Source organism: Vidua chalybeata, chromosome 10 (genome assembly GCF_026979565.1).
Source record: "Vidua chalybeata isolate OUT-0048 chromosome 10, bVidCha1 merged haplotype, whole genome shotgun sequence".
Classification (NCBI taxonomy): Eukaryota; Metazoa; Chordata; class Aves; order Passeriformes; family Viduidae; genus Vidua; species Vidua chalybeata.
Window position 1 is genome coordinate 22289926 of NC_071539.1, and position 17677 is coordinate 22307602.

Genomic DNA, 17677 nt, shown 5'->3' on the forward strand with positions numbered 1-17677 from the left:
GCCGGGCGGGCGCGCGGCCGCTCGCAGGTGCGGTACCGCGGTACCGGGGCCCTGAGGGAGCGGCGGCGGGGCGGGCCCGCGGCGGCGGCCTGGGGGGGGGGGGGCAGCGGGCGGCCGGGGCGAACCTCGCTGCGGGGCCGACACCGGCGGCGTCCCTCGAGCGGCCTCCGCGCCCCGCGGAGGTCGGTCAGCGGGACGGGGGAGCGGCGGAGGCTGCGCTGGGGTTTAATGGCCCGCACCATTAACGCCTTGACGGGCCGGGTTTAATGCGTGCTTTGAGCCCTGGCCGCTCAGCGCTTCAGTGGCGTGGTGTCTAGTCACGGGCTGAATCGCCGTGGGTTCGTTGCAGCGGCCGTAGCAGGGCGGCGGGAGCCCTTTGCGGGACGCGCTCCCCCGGCGCGATGCGAGCGCTCGGGGCCCGCTGCTGTCGGTGATCTTTGCCGTGCGCGGTGTCGGTCCCGGTGCCTCAACGCTGTGCCTTGCAGCAGGACTTGCCCCTCGCTCCCGGCAGCAGCTCGCTTTGCTTTGCCCTTCCCCCTCTTGCCACCAGACTGCCCTGGCAGGACATGGCAGAGGGCACTGACTGTAAACGTGGGCTGATTTATTCCTCTCCCCAAGGCTGGATGTGCAAGTTGGCCGGAGTGTTTTAAACGGAGTAATTGGAAGAAAAATAAGGAGGAAAAATATTTACACTGCTTTGTGGTGTCGTAATTCAGATTGGGTTCTGCTTTGTTACGTGGCACAGAGCTGGATCTCCTTGTGTCACTTTTGTTCATTCCTGTGCCTCTTGCCTCTTTTAACATGGTGTATTTTTCTTTGAGATATCGGTCATTCCTTTGTTTTATGGCTGTTATTATTGAGGACTTGTAGATATTTCTAATCTGCAGGTTTTCAGTTGGCTAAACTGTGTCAGGTGTCAGATGTGTCCTTTGGTTTCTTTCCTGTTTCATATAGAAAAATGCTTTTAATTCAGTCTTTCCCAGAGCAGGAAAGCAGGCACAAGAGAGCAGCATAGGAGCTTTAGCCATGAGAGTGCTGTTGGGTATATTCATTTACCTGTTCCAAACTCCAGTGTGATTTGCAGAGAATAAGAAGGACCCGTCTCTGGGAGGAGCTGTGAACTGTGGTTTTTCGTTGCAGTTGGCAGAAGCCAATGTTTCACTCCACAAATATTGGCTGAGCTTCCCTCTCTGCACACAGGGAGTGATGGCTGTGCCCATTCTGTGATGCCATCTGTCTGCTTCCCAGGTGTGGCATAAAACAAATGTCGTGTGCAGCTGACCGAGCTGCTCTTTGAGGATCACAGCAGGAATTTCTGGTTTTATTCCCAGAGAAAGAATAATGTCTGAGTTATTGCTGGGAAACATTTGGCTGGAGGGGTGTAGACTTTTAAAGAGAGGAGGATTTGGTTTGTTTGTTATGTATATATACAGGTAGCTTAGAGCTACACATATATAACCCTGTTCTTTATGTTGAGATGGTAATAAAAAAGAGACAGAAGTTAGATCCTGGCAGGTTGTTGGGTGTGATATATATAGAATTGCAGCAGGACGTTTTTTCAGGTTCAGGGGGGACATGGAAAATGAGTTATCCAGAACAAAAAAAAAAAAAAAGAAAGAAATCAAAGAGCACTTGAGTACATATTGGGGGTATAATAAATATAAATATACTATAGTCAGAGAGGGGCAAAAAAAAAAAAAAGCTTGAACCTTTGGAGACTGTAATGGAAAGCCAACAGAAGAATTCAGGTCTTCCATAAGCTTAGGAGTTGTGGGCAAGGAAATTCCACTTGGCTTTGTTTTGGTGTGTAGGACAGAGAATACAAAGGCTTGAAAATACACAAAATGAAGGACAATAAAGAAATGGAATATTTTTTTTCTCATTTCTCACAGTAGGTTCTATCATTTGAGTCTGTTTGCATTATTTCATTCATATTTCAGCTTTTAAATTTGGCGGTGCTTGGTGCAGCCAGGAAATACTTGTTTCTTCATTCACCAAAAAACCTAAAGGACTGACTGGGGAACCTCACCCTTGCCTGGATTAGTCCACAGCTGCTGGATCTGTGCTAACACAAAGTTTTACCTCCCATAAAATGAACAGTGGGTTGTTTTCCCACCCAGTCTGAAATGTGTGCAGTTTGTAATACTCTTAAAGCAAGAAGTATGTGGTCTTGGTGTCCTGGAACAGAAGCATAAACATTATTTGAAAGCATAAGCACAGAGGAAGCTGGAATTGATTTAGGTTTAATTGCATCTCACGAGTAAGTTTGTAAATTCCTTGCCTCTCTTCAAGTTTCTGATTTTGTAAGCCCAGGTGAGAGTGTGATCATCTCATTAATGCATTGCATTAAATGCAGTCTTAAAATCTTAACATACCTCTCAGTATATCTGAGATCCTGTATTTATAAGAAGAGACAATACAAAACTTATTATTTTCCTTCATCATTTTCAGTGTTCTATAAAATGGGAATACTTATAGCAGTTCTTGGAATCTGGTTCAGTTCTTCACTTGTAAAAGCAGATTCTAAGGCTGTGACAACATCTCTAACTACAAAGTGGTCTTCAACTCCTTTACTCCTTGAAACAAGGTCAGTGCATTGTGATTTGTTTTTCATTGTCAAACCAGAATATGCTTAGAGGATAAAGTAAAGTGTTCTTTTGTTATGTGGCACTTTGGTTTCTGGTCACTACCAACAGTAATAATGTGGGAATGTGATCACTGCTGTGCATGGGGAGATGGGAGGAGGATTTTAGAGGAGACAGTAGTAGTTGTTTTGTGTGATAAATACTTTCATTTTTGCATTAGAGCAAACATTAATAACCAATAAACAATTACATAGTTGGTATTTTTTGCTTTATGATGTTTTACTCAAAGGATTAGATAGAGGAGTTCAGCATGGTCTTGTAAGATTCTGTAGCTGAATGTATTTTACTTCAGTGTTGTAGGTTTTGATACACGTCTGCTGCTCATGTATATTTAGCTCAGTAAAGCTTGAGTTTAACTTTGTTCATGTGAGTTTTGCATTGATTAAAGTCAATTGCTTTGTTAAGAGTTGTGCAAGTCACCCTGGGAACATTTCTTCTGTGGTATTAAAGACTTTTTTTTTTTAAGATGTTGTGTAAAAAGAAAACAAAATGCTGTCTTTCAGTGCTAGTCTGCTTAGCACTTTTGAAATCCCTCATTGTTTAATTTTGTAATGTTTTAGCTGGGAGATGTCAGGACTTTTAGAATTTCAAGTTAGTGTGTGCTTAATTTTGTATCACTTAAGAGTACTGCCAAATGTGGAATTTTGTCTGTTTTACTGCAGATTGTTTCACATGAAAATAGTTGAGCATTGCTGGGTTTCATTCACATGAGCACGGCTTTCATTCAGAGGACAGGGGTGTCCTAGGTGAAATTGCTTTTCTGTAACCTTCTCTGGAGAAGCTGAAGACAGCAAGTTCCTTAAGCAGTAAAATGCAAAGCACAGGTGTTAATGCCAGGATTTAGATACCCTGAGACTGTGTGACATTGGGACACTGCTGGGGGAAAACTCAGCCTAAGGGAGCGTGAAACAGTGAGCAAATAATCAAAATAATGTGCCAAAGATTTGATCCGTTGTAGTCAGAGGCTTTGGGTAGGGAAGGATAGTTCACCTGGGATGAACTGCAGCATGATGCAGCACTGCAGTGTAAAATCATTCCTGTGGTCACTGCACTTAGCCCAGCACTGCAATTTGTTACCCAGGTGTTCAAGCAGCACTTACCCTTGGATTGGAACACACAAGTTACTGTGGCAGTGAGTGGGCTCCCAACCTGCTGTTGTAGCAGCCTTTAGCATAGCAACTATGTTACATGTGTTGACATGATACAGTGTTTGGTTAGCAGTGCTTACGGGATGAATTTCATTATCTAACCTTGTATAAGTACCCATTATATGCTTAATATATGGGAATTATAACATGGTTTGAAGCTGTGACTTCTCCTTTTGCTTGTTTAAGAACAAGCAAACAGAAAACCTCCACCAAAGCCCACCGAAGCTCATAATTAGAGCTTGTTTCAGCAAAATAAACAAAAATGTGTGTTTCTCGTAAAAGAGAGACAGCAAAGAAATCATTAGGGAGGAGACATTAGGGAGGAGAGCTACCAGAATGGACACTGCTGCCTGTTAGTGGCATTTAAAGGATCAGGAGGTGCCTTACAAGCTGCTTTCATGTACACATTGTCCTGGTCTGCAATGATTATTTGTTTGGGTTTGTTTGTTTTTAACTTTCTTGCAGTGCTTTTCCTAGTAACACACAGTTGGCTGATAGAGGTGGTAGGTGCTAACTTTCTCTAAAGCATTACATGGTATCAGATTTGTAACTTGAGAGAAAATTTGTAGATCTAACTCACTCTTCTCATCTTACTTAGTGAATTTTTATCAGAAGAAGGTCAAGAAAAATTCTGGAATTTTGTTGAAGCCAGTGAGAATATCAAGACAGCTGAGCATGATGGTAAGTTTTTATGGTCTTTTTCTCAATGCTGACTGATAGCTGAAAAATATACCAAAGTATTCTGTCTTCCATTGTGTTAATCCTCATTTGACTTTTATGAAATACTTTTTTCAGTAATATTTTTTTCTGTAGTGTACTCAAGGCTTTTGGATATCCATTTGACAAAAGCTCATCCATATGTAGTGGATGAGTCTGAAACATTTTGCTTGGCAGATTCTTTTTCAACATGAAGTATGAAATATTTTAAATGCCTTTTCTCTGTGTTACTATTTCTCAGCCAAATTTAATGTTTCCCTCCTCTCCTGTCCATGTTTACATCCTCAAGAATGTATTCAAGTGTACTCTCCTGGATCTCTGTTGAAGTTCACTCTCATCCAGCTGTAGAATTGGCTGTAATGAAATTGGAGGAGAAATGGTCATGTGCATACTCAGAATTAATATCATGGGCTTCTGTTGGTTTAAATCACACTAAGATGAGAAGCCCCTCTTCAGTGAGACTATGGGATAGAAAGATAACTGCTTGTACTTTGTTTTTGCAGGCAGTGATTATTCTTCTTACCAGGAAATGCTGAAAGTGGCCTGCCAGACTCTGTCACCTTTGCAGCAGAATTTGTTGAAATTTTCCCTGTCTTTACGCTCCTACTCTGCAGCAGTTCAAGCTTTTCAACAGGTTAGTACAGGAAATGCTCAGGTGATGTGCAGAGCATTTTACCAAGGCTCAGGAAGGAGGGACCTGTGGAAGGAAACATTTGAGAATATAAAAAACCTGAACTGATTAACTGCTCTGTGCACCTGAGCTGCAGAGTGGATGTGTATACAAATTTCATGAGGTGCTGAATTTTTGTCTAGAGTAGACTAAAGAATTGGCATCTTGACATGTCTGCATATCTTTGTGCCTGCTGCACTAAGAATTGGTACAAAGATTTTTGAGAGGACCATCTCTGTTGGCTCTTCCTGTTGCTCAACTGAACTTGAAGATAGTAATCCATATATATATATGTGTGTGTATATATGTAGTGATGAGAACACATAAATAAAAGTTCACTGTGTTCTCTGTTCTTTTTTAATATTTGTAATTCTTTGGAAATTGTCTCCCATTAGGATATGCTTTATTTAAGTAATACTGTAAAACATCTTCCTAGTTCATCTGGAGTAATTTTGTTGTTTGATAGTTAACAAATAGAGATTTTTGTGATGTCTAAGACAAAAAAAAAAAAAAAAAACCGAAAAAAAAACCCCAAACCCCCCCCCCCAAAAAAAAACACCAAAAAACACAAACAAAACAAAACAAAAAAAAACCCAAAAAACCCCAAACAAACAAAAAAAAACACCTCAACCAAAACCCCTACAATTGCAAGCCTTGCTTTCTGTACCTGCAGCTAACCTTACAGTTAGTAGTAACAGACTGAAAAATAAGTTAAGGCTTAACTCTCCATCTTGCAATTTCACCTTGCATTTAAATTATGTGATAAACATGAAAGAAGTATAAGTTTGAGATGTAGGAAATAATGCTTTTTGCTGCACAGCTACACTGTTGTAATTTTCACTTGTTCTAAGGGTAAACATTTAACCTACATTATTACAAATGTTTTATACAGATAGCAGCAGATGAATCTCCACCAAAGGGCTGTACCCTGTTTTTTGTTGTGCATGGGGAGAAAACATGTGACTTTGACTCTCTTGGAAACCTTTTACAGGCAGCTTCAGAGAGGTATTTGTTTAATTTCCTGTTACTGGATTAGCACTTAAAATTTAACCTAACTTAGACTCACTGCTGTGAAGAGGTTGTAGTAAACTTTTTGTTTCTGTGTTCTTCAGTGTTGATTTCTCCTATCCAGTGTTGGCACTGGAGTGGCAGCCACTTAGTTGGTGTTATTTCAGATTGCAATGATGGTTTTCTTATTCCTTGCTCTGTGATAATTCTGCTAGGAAAAGGAATGTGCACAGGAAAATTTGGAAACAAATTCTGGAAATTGCTGAAAACTGTTGAAGGACAGTAGGAATTCTCAGGAGTGTGTAAAACCTTCAGTATGTAGTGAAAATAGAAGGAGTAGAAGGGCATGGGCTCCATATTCAAATGAGAGTTAATGTAACAATTTGTTTTATGAATGGCTGAAAGGATACACAGTGTTTTTTTCTCTGTATAGCTTTCTCAGCATTAACAAAGAAAACAATTACCACACAATATATTTAAAATTCAGATTTCTCTACAAGAAGAAAACTTGATTGTAACTGCAAATAACAAAAAGAAGTATAAAATAGAATACTTATTAAAAAAAACCAAACAAGTAACAAACCAAAACCAACCCAAATCCTTACATTTCACTTTGTTTTCAGTACCATTTTTATAATCTTGGTTATTTGGTTCTAAGCATAAAGGGTTTTTTGTCAATGTGCAGGCATATGGCATCTATAGCTCACATAGATTCTTCTGACTTACTGAGGATACTTTAAGTATTTATTGCACTTCAGACAAAATGTAAACAAAAGCTGAAAACAGATTTTTCATTCACTTTTTTTGTTTGCACACTAAGCCAAGGACCAGGTTCAAATGAATTTGTGCCCTTGGCACATCTGTTTTATCAGCCTTTTATATTTTTTCATACAGAATTTGTGGATCACCATGGGGAGAGAAAGTTAATTGGAAATCTAAGGGAAGTTGTTAATTTTTAAAATTAGGATCATATTAGTTTCAAAATAGCTCTTAGTCACTTGTTTCTTTTCATATGTTAATTTTTCACAAAGCTTTTATCAACGTGCACCAAGTGCTGCCAGCCTTGATAGAATATGTGGGAATAGCTCAACATATGTATTCGGTGAAAAATGAAGAAACGGGGAAAAAATGTGCATCTTGCATTGAGTAAGGAAATGCTGTGACTCACACTGTGACTCTTCACTGTTTCCTCTTAGGCCAAAGCCATTTTTATTCAAGGGGGACCACAAGTACCCAGCATCAAACCCTGAAAGTCCTGTGGTCATACTTTATGCAGAGATTGGCTCAGAGGAGTTCTACAGGCAGCACAAGAGGCTTGTTTCAAAGGCTGAGGCAGGAGAAATCACTTATGTGCTCAGACACTACATTGCTGTGAGTATATTTGTGCATTGTAACAGAGGTATTTGAAATTGAGTAACTGGCCTTGGTTTTCAAAAAGAAAACTGACCCAGGTTTGTTCCCTTTAAATTGACATTTGCCTGCTGTTGTTGTTCATTTACTTGGAATACTCAGTTTTATTTTATTTATTGCATGAAGCTGAGTAATATAGAATATTTTAAATCTCCTGATTGTTTAAGTAATGTTGTTTGATTTCACAAATCCAGACTTAAATTCCAGATTAATTAGAGACTTTAGTGTAAAAAAAAGTGTTTCTCTACCCATATCAGAGCATGGGAAGTAGTCAGATCTTTCACAGTCAGGCCACTCAGTTACTTTAGTTACTTGATATAAAAAGCAAGTAGTAACATTTAGGTACCATTTTCAAAAGAAAGACATTGTAGTAATTTTTTTACAGAACCACTTACCATTTCTAGTGCAGTTTGTCCTGGTTTCCATATTCCTCCAATAAATTGTGCATAGCCACTGGTTTAGTATTAAAAACTACATTTCAAAAGGTATGAAGAACTGGAGTTCTTTCATATGTTACTTGAATATTGCTAAGTATTGCCAAAAACCTGCAGTGTAGCAGTCAGGCTTGAATGTGGGGGGAAAAAAAAGGGCATCAGCTGCTAAATTTCTAATATTACTTGTACTTTTAATAAAATAAAGTCATACATTGCATACACTACTTTCCTTTTATAAAAGAAAGTAGTTGTTTATCAGTCTTGGAAGGAGTATTATATTCAAAATTCAGGGTATTAGACTTTAGATCTTGGTACTGTTCTGTGACTCCTTTATACTTCAAAATACTTTTAGGAAGTGGTCATGTTTCTCTCATTAAAGGCAGAACTAATTATGCACCTGTCTTTTGTCATTATTTTATTCCTTGTCATTCTTTGTGGTAACTCTTCAATGAATGTTTAATTTTTGAACTTCACAGCTGAAGTTCTTTGCACCCTCTATCTGATTTGATGATAGGACTCTATCTGCCTCTGCTTTGCTCACACACTGAATCATGAAAACTTTGTTTTGTGTTCCTCTTTGTGAATTTTGATGTTTTTTTGGTTCACAGAGATAATTCTTTCTTGGTGAACTTCAAGAAGTGTGTTGAAAAACAGTAGGAAATAAAATTATTAGAGTATGTTACTGCAGAGTCACTCACAGTGCTTCTTTCTGTCTACCATTATGTCTGAAATACCAGATTGAAATTTCTCAGCTTTGGGAAGTGGTAGTTTTTCTTTTTTGGATCAAACAAAGATGACAGTATCACACTGTTGGCTTTTCCTTACAGAATCCCAGCAAGGAAAAGGTCTACCTCTCTGGCTATGGTGTAGAACTGGCTATTAAAAGTACAGAATATAAGGCCAAGGATGATACCCAGGTGAAAGGTGAATTTTTATTTCAGGTATTTTCATGTGAACATTTTAATATTGCCAAGGTAATTTTATACTCATTTTGCTATGAATGTCTGAATTGCAGATATTTCTCTTTCCTTAGCTCTGAAATCCCTTTTGGCAGCATGTTCCTTATGAAACAGATCTTTGCCGTGGCACTTCCACATTTGTGAAATCCTGGAGTCGTGGCCCTGGACTAGATCTTATAATGGCACTACTAATGCAACTAATTTTTTACCAGCTACTCTGCAGGTGTAAAGCAAATTTCTCTACTTTAATTTGCCTTATCCATCTTCAGAGCAGAATGTGTTCCCCGTTCCTGATGTGCTTTTTTTTTTTTTTTTTAAAGACAGAATTCTGCACCTTTTTTTTACTTTTGCTGCTTTTATGGAGCACCAATCTCTGTTCTACAAACTCCCTTGCATCTGCCAAAACTATTTTGATAGTGTAATCTGTGTGTTTTCTTTTTCTTTACATGTTCACATACACACCCCAGATTTTCCTGCTTTTCTGTTTGTGAATAGCTTGGTGCTAGTGGTGTTCTCTGTGTGTTTACAGGCACAGATGTGAATGCTACAGTCATAGATGAAAATGACCCTATTGATGAAGTGCAAGGATTTCTGTTTGGAAAACTAAGGTAAAACCCATTTGGATTTTGTCATATCAAAAAACTTTTTGCAGAAATGCTGATCTTTTGCTTTATCATTATTTTTTACATGTCTGAGTTTCCTGTATGTGTTAGCAGTGTACTTTTTTATGTGATAGTTTCTTTAAATTAGCAGCAGACTTTCTTATAGGAAACCACAGAAGTTGTTTCACTCTTGTATCCTTTTAGACAGCTGTATCCTGACTTGTCAGAAGAGCTGAAAGAGCTCAGAAAACACCTCGTGGAAAGTACCAATGAAATGGCACCTTTGAAAGTATGGCAGCTTCAAGGTAATCTGGATAAAGGCTTTTAGTTATGGTCTAAAAACTCAATATAAATATGTTTTCTGGTGTTCTACACTATTGAGGTTGTTACCTGGCTGTGTACAGCTGACAGGGTTTGACTGTAAATTCCTGCATTCAGTCTCACTTGGAAACTACTTGGTTTTTAAAGTACCTTTTCCTGTTGAAATAGCTTTTGGCATTGTTTCACGGGACTTCTGACATGAGGATTGTTTTCTATATTGTGAAGTACAGTAAGCTACTTGCTCTTAAACTGACTGTATGGTCTGCTGAATGCAAAGTTCCTTTCCATGATCACACTTCTGATGTGAAATCTTGAGATTTCTCAAGACCAGAGGAAAACTTTATTTCCAAGTCAAATTACATGCTGCTCTGGCCTCATTCCCTTAAAACATCTCTAAAAGCCTGTGAAAAGGCTTTTCATCCTCTCAAAAAGACTAATTCAAAGAGCTGAATGTATGTTGTAGCCATGGGGAATCTACCTATGCCCAGTGGCAGGGCAGATCCTCCCACCTCAGCCAAAGAAAAGGAGTGCTGGTCTGGACTCGCTGAAACAACTGTGGGCAGCATATACTGGTTCACTTGGAGAGGGTTACTTACTTCAAGGCAACACACAGAAGTTGAATACAAAGAAGATGAGTTTAAAGAAGTATCTATAGGTGCAGATAGAAAGTGAATTTCCTTAGGTAACATGCAAAAAAAAGTTGAAAGATAAAGTTAAGATGTCTCTGCATTGCCTTGTTTTCAGTTTTGAGTTGTTGACCTCTGTTTTTTCACTACTAAGATCTGAGTTTTCAAACTGCTGCTCGCATTTTGACTGCTCCCCCTGTGGATGCCCTGATGGTCATGAAAGATCTTAGTCAGAACTTTCCTACAAAGGCCAGGTAACCTTAATTTTGACTCCTAGAAAGTTTTATTACTCTCCTTTTCCTGAGCAGGACCTGAGACAAACAGCATTGGTTGGGTTAATTCTGGCTTTCATTTAGCTGGAAGCAAACACTGGGAAATGTTTATGCTGGGGAGTTCTTCAGCCTACTGTTACAAAGAGGATTTTATGGTGTTTTTCTTGGATGGCAGCTGATGTGGACCGGTAGAAAATTTGCCAGAACTGCCCACGCTATTTTATTGTGAAATGCATCTAAACTTACTGCATGAAGTCATCCAGAATTTGTTGCCTGGGCTTTCTGTTTAATGATCTTAACATTTATCTCTTCACAAGGTCCCACTCTTCTGCTGGGATCCACTTTGCCAAACAGCCCAGTCAGTCTCATGTCAGAGGCTGATGTACAATTCCACTGGTTTTTGCACTTTTCAGTGACTGTCTTTAACAGATTCAAATCAGTTTGAAAAAACTCAATATGACATGGCATGGCCAGCCAGTCTAGAGATATATTTCTCTTGATAAATTCCATTGCCTGGATTGTCAAGATGATATTACAGAACCTCCTCCTTTTTAAGTAGGTGGGAGATGCACCTGAGATAAGTGTAAAAATAGACTGATTTCTGGTCTTATTTTCCACTACCTGATGTTAAGTTGTTATTTGGAGCTTCTTAAGGCAGGCATTGCATCTCACTGTGTTTTCAGGCTGATCTTGTGGGCTGTACTCGCCCACTCTGATGATGCAATCACTGGATCCCAAGTAAGGAAAGGAATGGGAACCCACCATGAGCAGTAAAATCCCCTATTTTCTGTTGTCAGCCTCCATCTTTACATTTTTGGCAGCTGCACACTTTTATTATGATTAATGTGAAATTAGACACTGAGAGTTGGCATGTGGTTAACATTTTTGTGCTGCTGGATTATACAGTGTAAGGAAAATGCTGCATCCCACTGCTTATGATGTCACCAAGTGCAACTGCTTCTTGCTGCACCTCTTTATACTAGAAGGTTAATTATCTTAATATGTAAGGTACAAAAGGTAGATAAGTAGATATCAATCCAGTAGATAAACAGAAAGAGGATTCATAGCACGATGCTTTTATTTTTGTAGAGCCATAACAAAAACGGTTGTTTCTTCGGAACTCAGAGCAGAAATTGAAGAGAACCAAAAGGTAATGTGTCCAAAAAGTAACACAGTGCCTTTGCACTTAGGTTTACATGTTGCTCAAGATAATGACCCAGTATTTTCACACACAACTTTGTAGTATGCATCTGGGAAGTGAAGAAGTGGTGGATTTTCACACATGGATGAGGGAGCATAATTAAACTTCTTTGCTCAAATAGTAAAATACTGCTCTGGTTAGAAATGTATTGCTTGAAAAGCAGCTATATTAAGCATCTTCCTACAGTTTTAATGATGCAGAAGAAAATTAGTTCTTGTTATCCAATTTAGATTTATACATCAGTGATCACTAGGAAGTCACAGAATAAATTCAAAACCTGCTGTGGCTTTAGAATGATTCATTCTATGTGGAGGAAATGGTTTCAATGTTGGTGCTTAGTGAAGGGATAAAATTTACCAGCTAAGTCTAGATGTGCTTTGAAATAGAATCATAAAACTCCCCAGGTCATGAGGGGCCTCTGGAGGTCACTGAGTAGGATCTGTATTTGCAGAAGTTTTTCAGACAGCTCAGCTGTGTCCTTGGCATTAGCAAAGCACTGAAAAAACCAACAGCCTCCTGGGGATTTTGTACAGGCTTTTGTACAGAACTTTGTGCAAATAAAATATGCCAGGTAGTGTGGTCTGGATAGGGTACAAAACAGAAGTTTAAGATTGTAATGAAAAAAAGTCAAACAGCAGCGTTTGCTGTTTGAGCTACATTGCCCTCTTCACACATTTCAATCTTATTTGGTATTATTAGAAAAAAGACAATGTATGTTAAGTACACACATACTGTTTAGAAATCTAATTAATGATATTTGGGAGTCTAGTAGTAAATGCAGAGCTACTTACAAGTCCCCTGAGGTTCCTGTTCTGAGAGAGAAATGCCTTGTTGTTCAATAGTGATGAAATCAGAGGAGAAGGGATGGGGTTTGGCACTCTTGTCCCATGTGGTTCTGGAAGGGATGAAGTATAGATGTAAGTCCAAGCTAAAGCTACCTGGTGGCCTTTCTGCTGTGTGTTAGATCAGGCTCTGGTCCACAAGTAAACCCATGATTTTGTGGATTCATTTTTATTCAGAGGATACCTGGGCTGCTACATCCAGACCAGGCTATATCTAACTGTGCCCTTCAGAGCTGTTCTTTGCACCACTCACTTTGTGTGGGTATTTAATAGTTAAGTTCACTGCTCCTGTTACATTAGAGTTCACTATGTAATTATCCACAGAAAGCTACAATTTAACACTCAGCTTTTCTTTGGGAGCCTTATTTATTTTATAAAAAGTGGAATTTTTTTCTGATCAGAAGCTACTTTCCTATTCTTGGTACTTCATGTGGTACTTCTGTTATTCCTCTGTTTGCTTTGCTCACAGTCTTCATGATGGTAATGTTGTAAAATATCCAAACACTATGTTTTTCCTTCAGTGTTCATCATGCCTGTAAATAGAAGTTTATAACTGGTACTGCAAGACAAGACCTACTGGAAAAAAACAACATTAAACTCTTTAGTAATATTTTCTGTGCAGAGCACTCTTCTAATGGCTTCCTACTTCTTTTCAGTATTTCAAGGGAACATTAGGATTGCAACCAGGAGATTCTGCCCTATTCATCAATGGACTGCTTATTGATTTAGACACCCAGGATATATTTAGGTAGGAATGTTTTGTTTTTCACAATAATTGCATCCTGCTTAGAAACTTGAATCTTGCTTGTGCATGAATGATAAAGTTATTTAGACAGTTTTGAACCTTCTTCATAATCTAGACTAGGTTAAATTGTTAAGTACTGTAAAAAGAAAATCATGGTTCCTTGTCTTACTCAAAGTGCATTTCCAACAAAAAATCTAATGTGAAAAGTGGAAGATTGGAATGAGAAGTCACCTTTGTGCTGTTCTTTTGACCTGTGTGACTAGCAAGATACTGTTTTCTCAGCCTGTCAGCATACAGATTTATTCTGAAGACAGCAGACCAATAATCAAAGAATAAACTACTGTAAATTTTTCATCTGGAAATCACCCTATATCTTTGTCAAGATGTGTTTCAATAATACATACATGTATAAATATAATGAATTAGTTGTCCCGATTTAATGTTGCTTTCCTAGTTATACAATATTAATTGAATAGATTTAAGTAATCTCAAGTTTCTTAGGATGGTAAAAAATAGATGATGAATAAGAACTAATGCCTGGACATGACACACTTGTTTATACCTTTTTTTTAATTACTTAGGGTAAGAGTAAGTAATTTGCTGTGGGGTTAAAATTCAACCCCTTTTTGTTTTTCCTTGCAGCTTGATTGATGTGCTCCGCAATGAAGCCCGTGTTATGGAAGGGCTGCACAGCTTGGGAATTGAGGGAATTTCCTTACACAATGTCCTGAAGTTGAACATCCAGCCATCAGATTCTGACTATGCTGTGGACATCAGAAGCCCTGCCATTTCAGTGAGTATGGTTTTTGATAGAAATACTTGATTTGCTGCTGGGCAGTGCATTCTTAAGTTGTCAGGGGAGCTTTTGTCCTTTTCTCTCAATCAGCTCTGAAACCACAGTGAAGTAAAAAGGATAATAAGGTTATAATTAGCACTTTTTAGAAGCTTTATTTCTTCAATATAGTGTCTGATTTGAAAATATTTTAGTCTCAGACCAGAGCAGGAGGATTGTGAATCATTTAAATGCCTTTACTTTTCCTTAGTGGATCAACAATCTGGAAGTTGATAGTCGGTACAATTCCTGGCCTTCCAGCGTGCAGGAGCTGCTGCGTCCCACATTTCCTGGTGTGATCAGGCAAATCCGAAAAAACTTCCATAATTTTGTAAGTAACAATCTGACTGGATGAAATGTGCATTTTGTTTTGTCAAGAGCAGGAACATCAGCTTTTGCAGCTTATCTCACGTATACACTGGATTCCCTGTCACTTAAATAGCTTGAGTGAGAGGATGCTTTTCTGCAAGGCTTTGTTCTCCTCATATTAGTAAGTTATGGCTGAGATTCAGAGATTACTGAGCATGATGCTGTGGCATCTATTAAATGCCAGGAGTTGTTTTGTCAATGGACAGAATTATCATCTGATAAATAACAATTTGGTGTGTTTCAACTTTGTGATAATACCTGAAGTTGGTTAATGAAATCTGTCGAATCTGCTAACTATTGTCTTCTTAGCAGAGTTAAGACCAGCTTCAGTTGTTTCAGTTAGAAAGCATTCATGCACCAAGACCTGAACAAATGGTCAACAGCCCTCAGCTTAGTCCTGGGTGTCCTTTTAGTCTGTAGGTAAATTACTTAGATCTGATGAAGAGTTTGCAAATTGTGCACGGTAACTCTTGTCAAAGTGGCCCTATGCAAAACAAGAACTCTGATTAGAGGAAAATAGGGACTTGAACCATCTGAAGCTGTGGGAGCTGGGATGTGTTACCTTTTTCTCTGGAGTTCAATACTTTTAACATAGAAATTTTTAAATTGTACGACAACAGTTACATGAATGAAGGGCCCTACATGCAGTCTGAATGGCCCAGTTCTGTCTGGGTTGGGACAGAAGAGAATATCTTGGCAGCATTGGCTCTCCAGGGCATGAAAACTTTGCACTTGCTGTTCGTATACAGGTGCTGATAGTAGATCCTACTCATGAGACCACAGCAGAATTACTGAATGTGGCAGAAATGTTCTTCAGTAACCACATCCCGCTGAGGTAATCGCTGTCTTTTAATGTTTGGGGCTTTTTTACATCAGTTTTTATTCACGTGACTTTTGCAGTTGTAAAATTCTCATTGCTAGGACACTGCAGAAATGTTACATTCCTTGTGTTTGAGGTATGTGTATATTTTTTGAATATAAGTTTCTCTGCTAGCAAAACAGAGTTCTGTTTTTTAACAATCCAAAAGAAATTTAAAGTTTTGGGTGGGAGAGAGGTGAAAAGCAAGATACTGATGGACTCATTACAGATTATATGTCCTAAGTTTGATTCCTGGCTGCTCTGCTCAACATCCTCCCACTCTATTCTAGAAAAAAAACTGTGTTTAAGATCATGATCACAGCCAGGAGTTGTGTGAAGAGTTGTTTCTTTATAGAAATGATGACCTGGGGATTTGTGTGATTGCAGGATAGGACTAGTCTTTGTGGTTAACGACTCAGAAGATGTTGATGGACTTCAGGATGCTGGTGTTGCCCTCCTTAGGACATACAATTATGTGGCACAAGAAATGGACAATAATTACGCTTTTCAGACCGTCATGTCTGTAAGTATTAATTTAAAAGGGAAATGAATATTTTAATATTTTCCCTGTACATCAGATTATGTTAGTGGGCTAATATGTAGATAATGGAAGGAATTGTTCTTTGGCTGGGGTAGTATGCAGAGTATCTCCAAATACTGGTACCACAGAATACATATGTCCCTGTGTGCTTCTGACTTAACTTTAACAAGTGAGACTTAAGTTTCATTGTGGCACAGGTTTCATTGTGACACTTAACACTTCTGCACGTTTTTCTGATCCTGTCCCTTTGCTCATTCTGTCTCTGAGTTCTGAACTGCCCCATCCCTTCAATGTTATAATTTGGTTTGAACTGTTCCAGCTGTGTACCTTTGCCATGTCATAGGACAATACAGGTGCTGGTAAATGAATTTCACTGTGGTTTGATACTTGTACAAATTGGCAAGCTGGGACATACTGTGATGTTAATTTGCTGGTTACTTAAAGACAGTTACTTTTATTCTTTTTATTTTGGGTGTGTATTTGTAGCTGGAAGTAAAATCTTGTGTCTTCAAGAGGGAAAGAGTTACCTGCTTTAGCTGTGAGGTTGTATTGTTCATAAGCATATCCCAAGTTCTGAAGGGAAAGTAGCTCCTTGGATATGCTTTATTTGAGGCTTTTTCCCCCAGAGAACTATTTTCCCTCCTCAAATACCTTTTCCAATTAAAGATGCAAGTTATTATTTAAAGAAATATATATTTACCTTCTTCCAATCTCACTGGAATGACTACAAGGTATTACAAGATACTTATAATGGCTACAAATGCTTAGGAGCTGTTGCAACTGATAAATATGAATATAAGTTTTGCAGTCTGGCTGTTAATGCCTTATTGTAACTGCTGTAATGCAGCTGACAGGTCAGTTTACCTTTGATAAGGACAGAGGCTTTACAGTTGCAGCTGTAAATTTGTATTCCCCTTTCAGATATATAACAAAGTGAAAACAGGAGACCAGCTGAAAGTGGAACATGTTGTTAGTGTTCTTGAGAAACAATATCCTTATGTGGAAATCAACAGCGTGCTGGGAATTGATTCTGCCTATGATCAAAACAGAAAGGTAAGAATTCATGAAATAGAGCTTTTTTTCCCCACTTCTTTTGCTGCAACAGTTCTGAAAATATAATTGCATACAATTTCTTGATCCAGTTCTCTTACTAACCAGGGAACTATTTTGTTCCCACCTTGGGGGATTTCAAGTAATATTTTCCTGTTTATGTTCAGCATAAGCTTTATTTAATATACATAATACATATAGTGGAATATATATTTTTAAAAATGCAGACTTCAGTAGAGTTTAAAAGTGTTTGCAAAAAAATCAAAGTGATGGAATGGCTCATGAAACAACCAAGAGGCTTAATGTTGGGAGGGATCAGTGTGGGGCTTCTGAATCAGTATTTGAATACTGAGTGAGATAAAGCCATGATTATGAATTCAAAATGCCTTTTCTGTAGCAAGACATCCAACAAACTGCTGCAAATAA

The 17677-nt window shown here is 38.6% G+C and overlaps 1 protein-coding gene across 5 annotated transcripts in view; it reads left to right on the forward strand.

Annotated features, from left to right (window-relative positions):
* Positions 1-17677, forward strand: part of UGGT1 (UDP-glucose glycoprotein glucosyltransferase 1) — a 41995-nt gene continuing 24318 nt past the window's right edge. For 4 of the 5 annotated variants that reach the window (XR_008432553.1, XM_053951475.1, XM_053951476.1 and 1 more), the window contains exons 1-16: positions 2300-2587; positions 4392-4474; positions 5014-5144; positions 6073-6185; positions 7385-7559; positions 8860-8956; positions 9521-9599; positions 9798-9898; positions 10695-10794; positions 11902-11962; positions 13512-13603; positions 14243-14393; positions 14644-14763; positions 15551-15636; positions 16048-16183; positions 17123-17254. Coding sequence is in view for 4 of the 5 variants with exons in the window: in XM_053951475.1 (XP_053807450.1) it covers positions 2337-2587; positions 4392-4474; positions 5014-5144; positions 6073-6185; positions 7385-7559; positions 8860-8956; positions 9521-9599; positions 9798-9898; positions 10695-10794; positions 11902-11962; positions 13512-13603; positions 14243-14393; positions 14644-14763; positions 15551-15636; positions 16048-16183; positions 17123-17254 (1908 nt within the window). In the remaining variant the exon portion in view is untranslated. Of the gene's footprint in view, positions 28-2299; positions 2588-4391; positions 4475-5013; positions 5145-6072; positions 6186-7384; positions 7560-8859; positions 8957-9520; positions 9600-9797; positions 9899-10694; positions 10795-11901; positions 11963-13511; positions 13604-14242; positions 14394-14643; positions 14764-15550; positions 15637-16047; positions 16184-17122; positions 17255-17677 lie in introns of those variants that run through there. The other variant, XM_053951477.1, reaches the window with a different exon arrangement.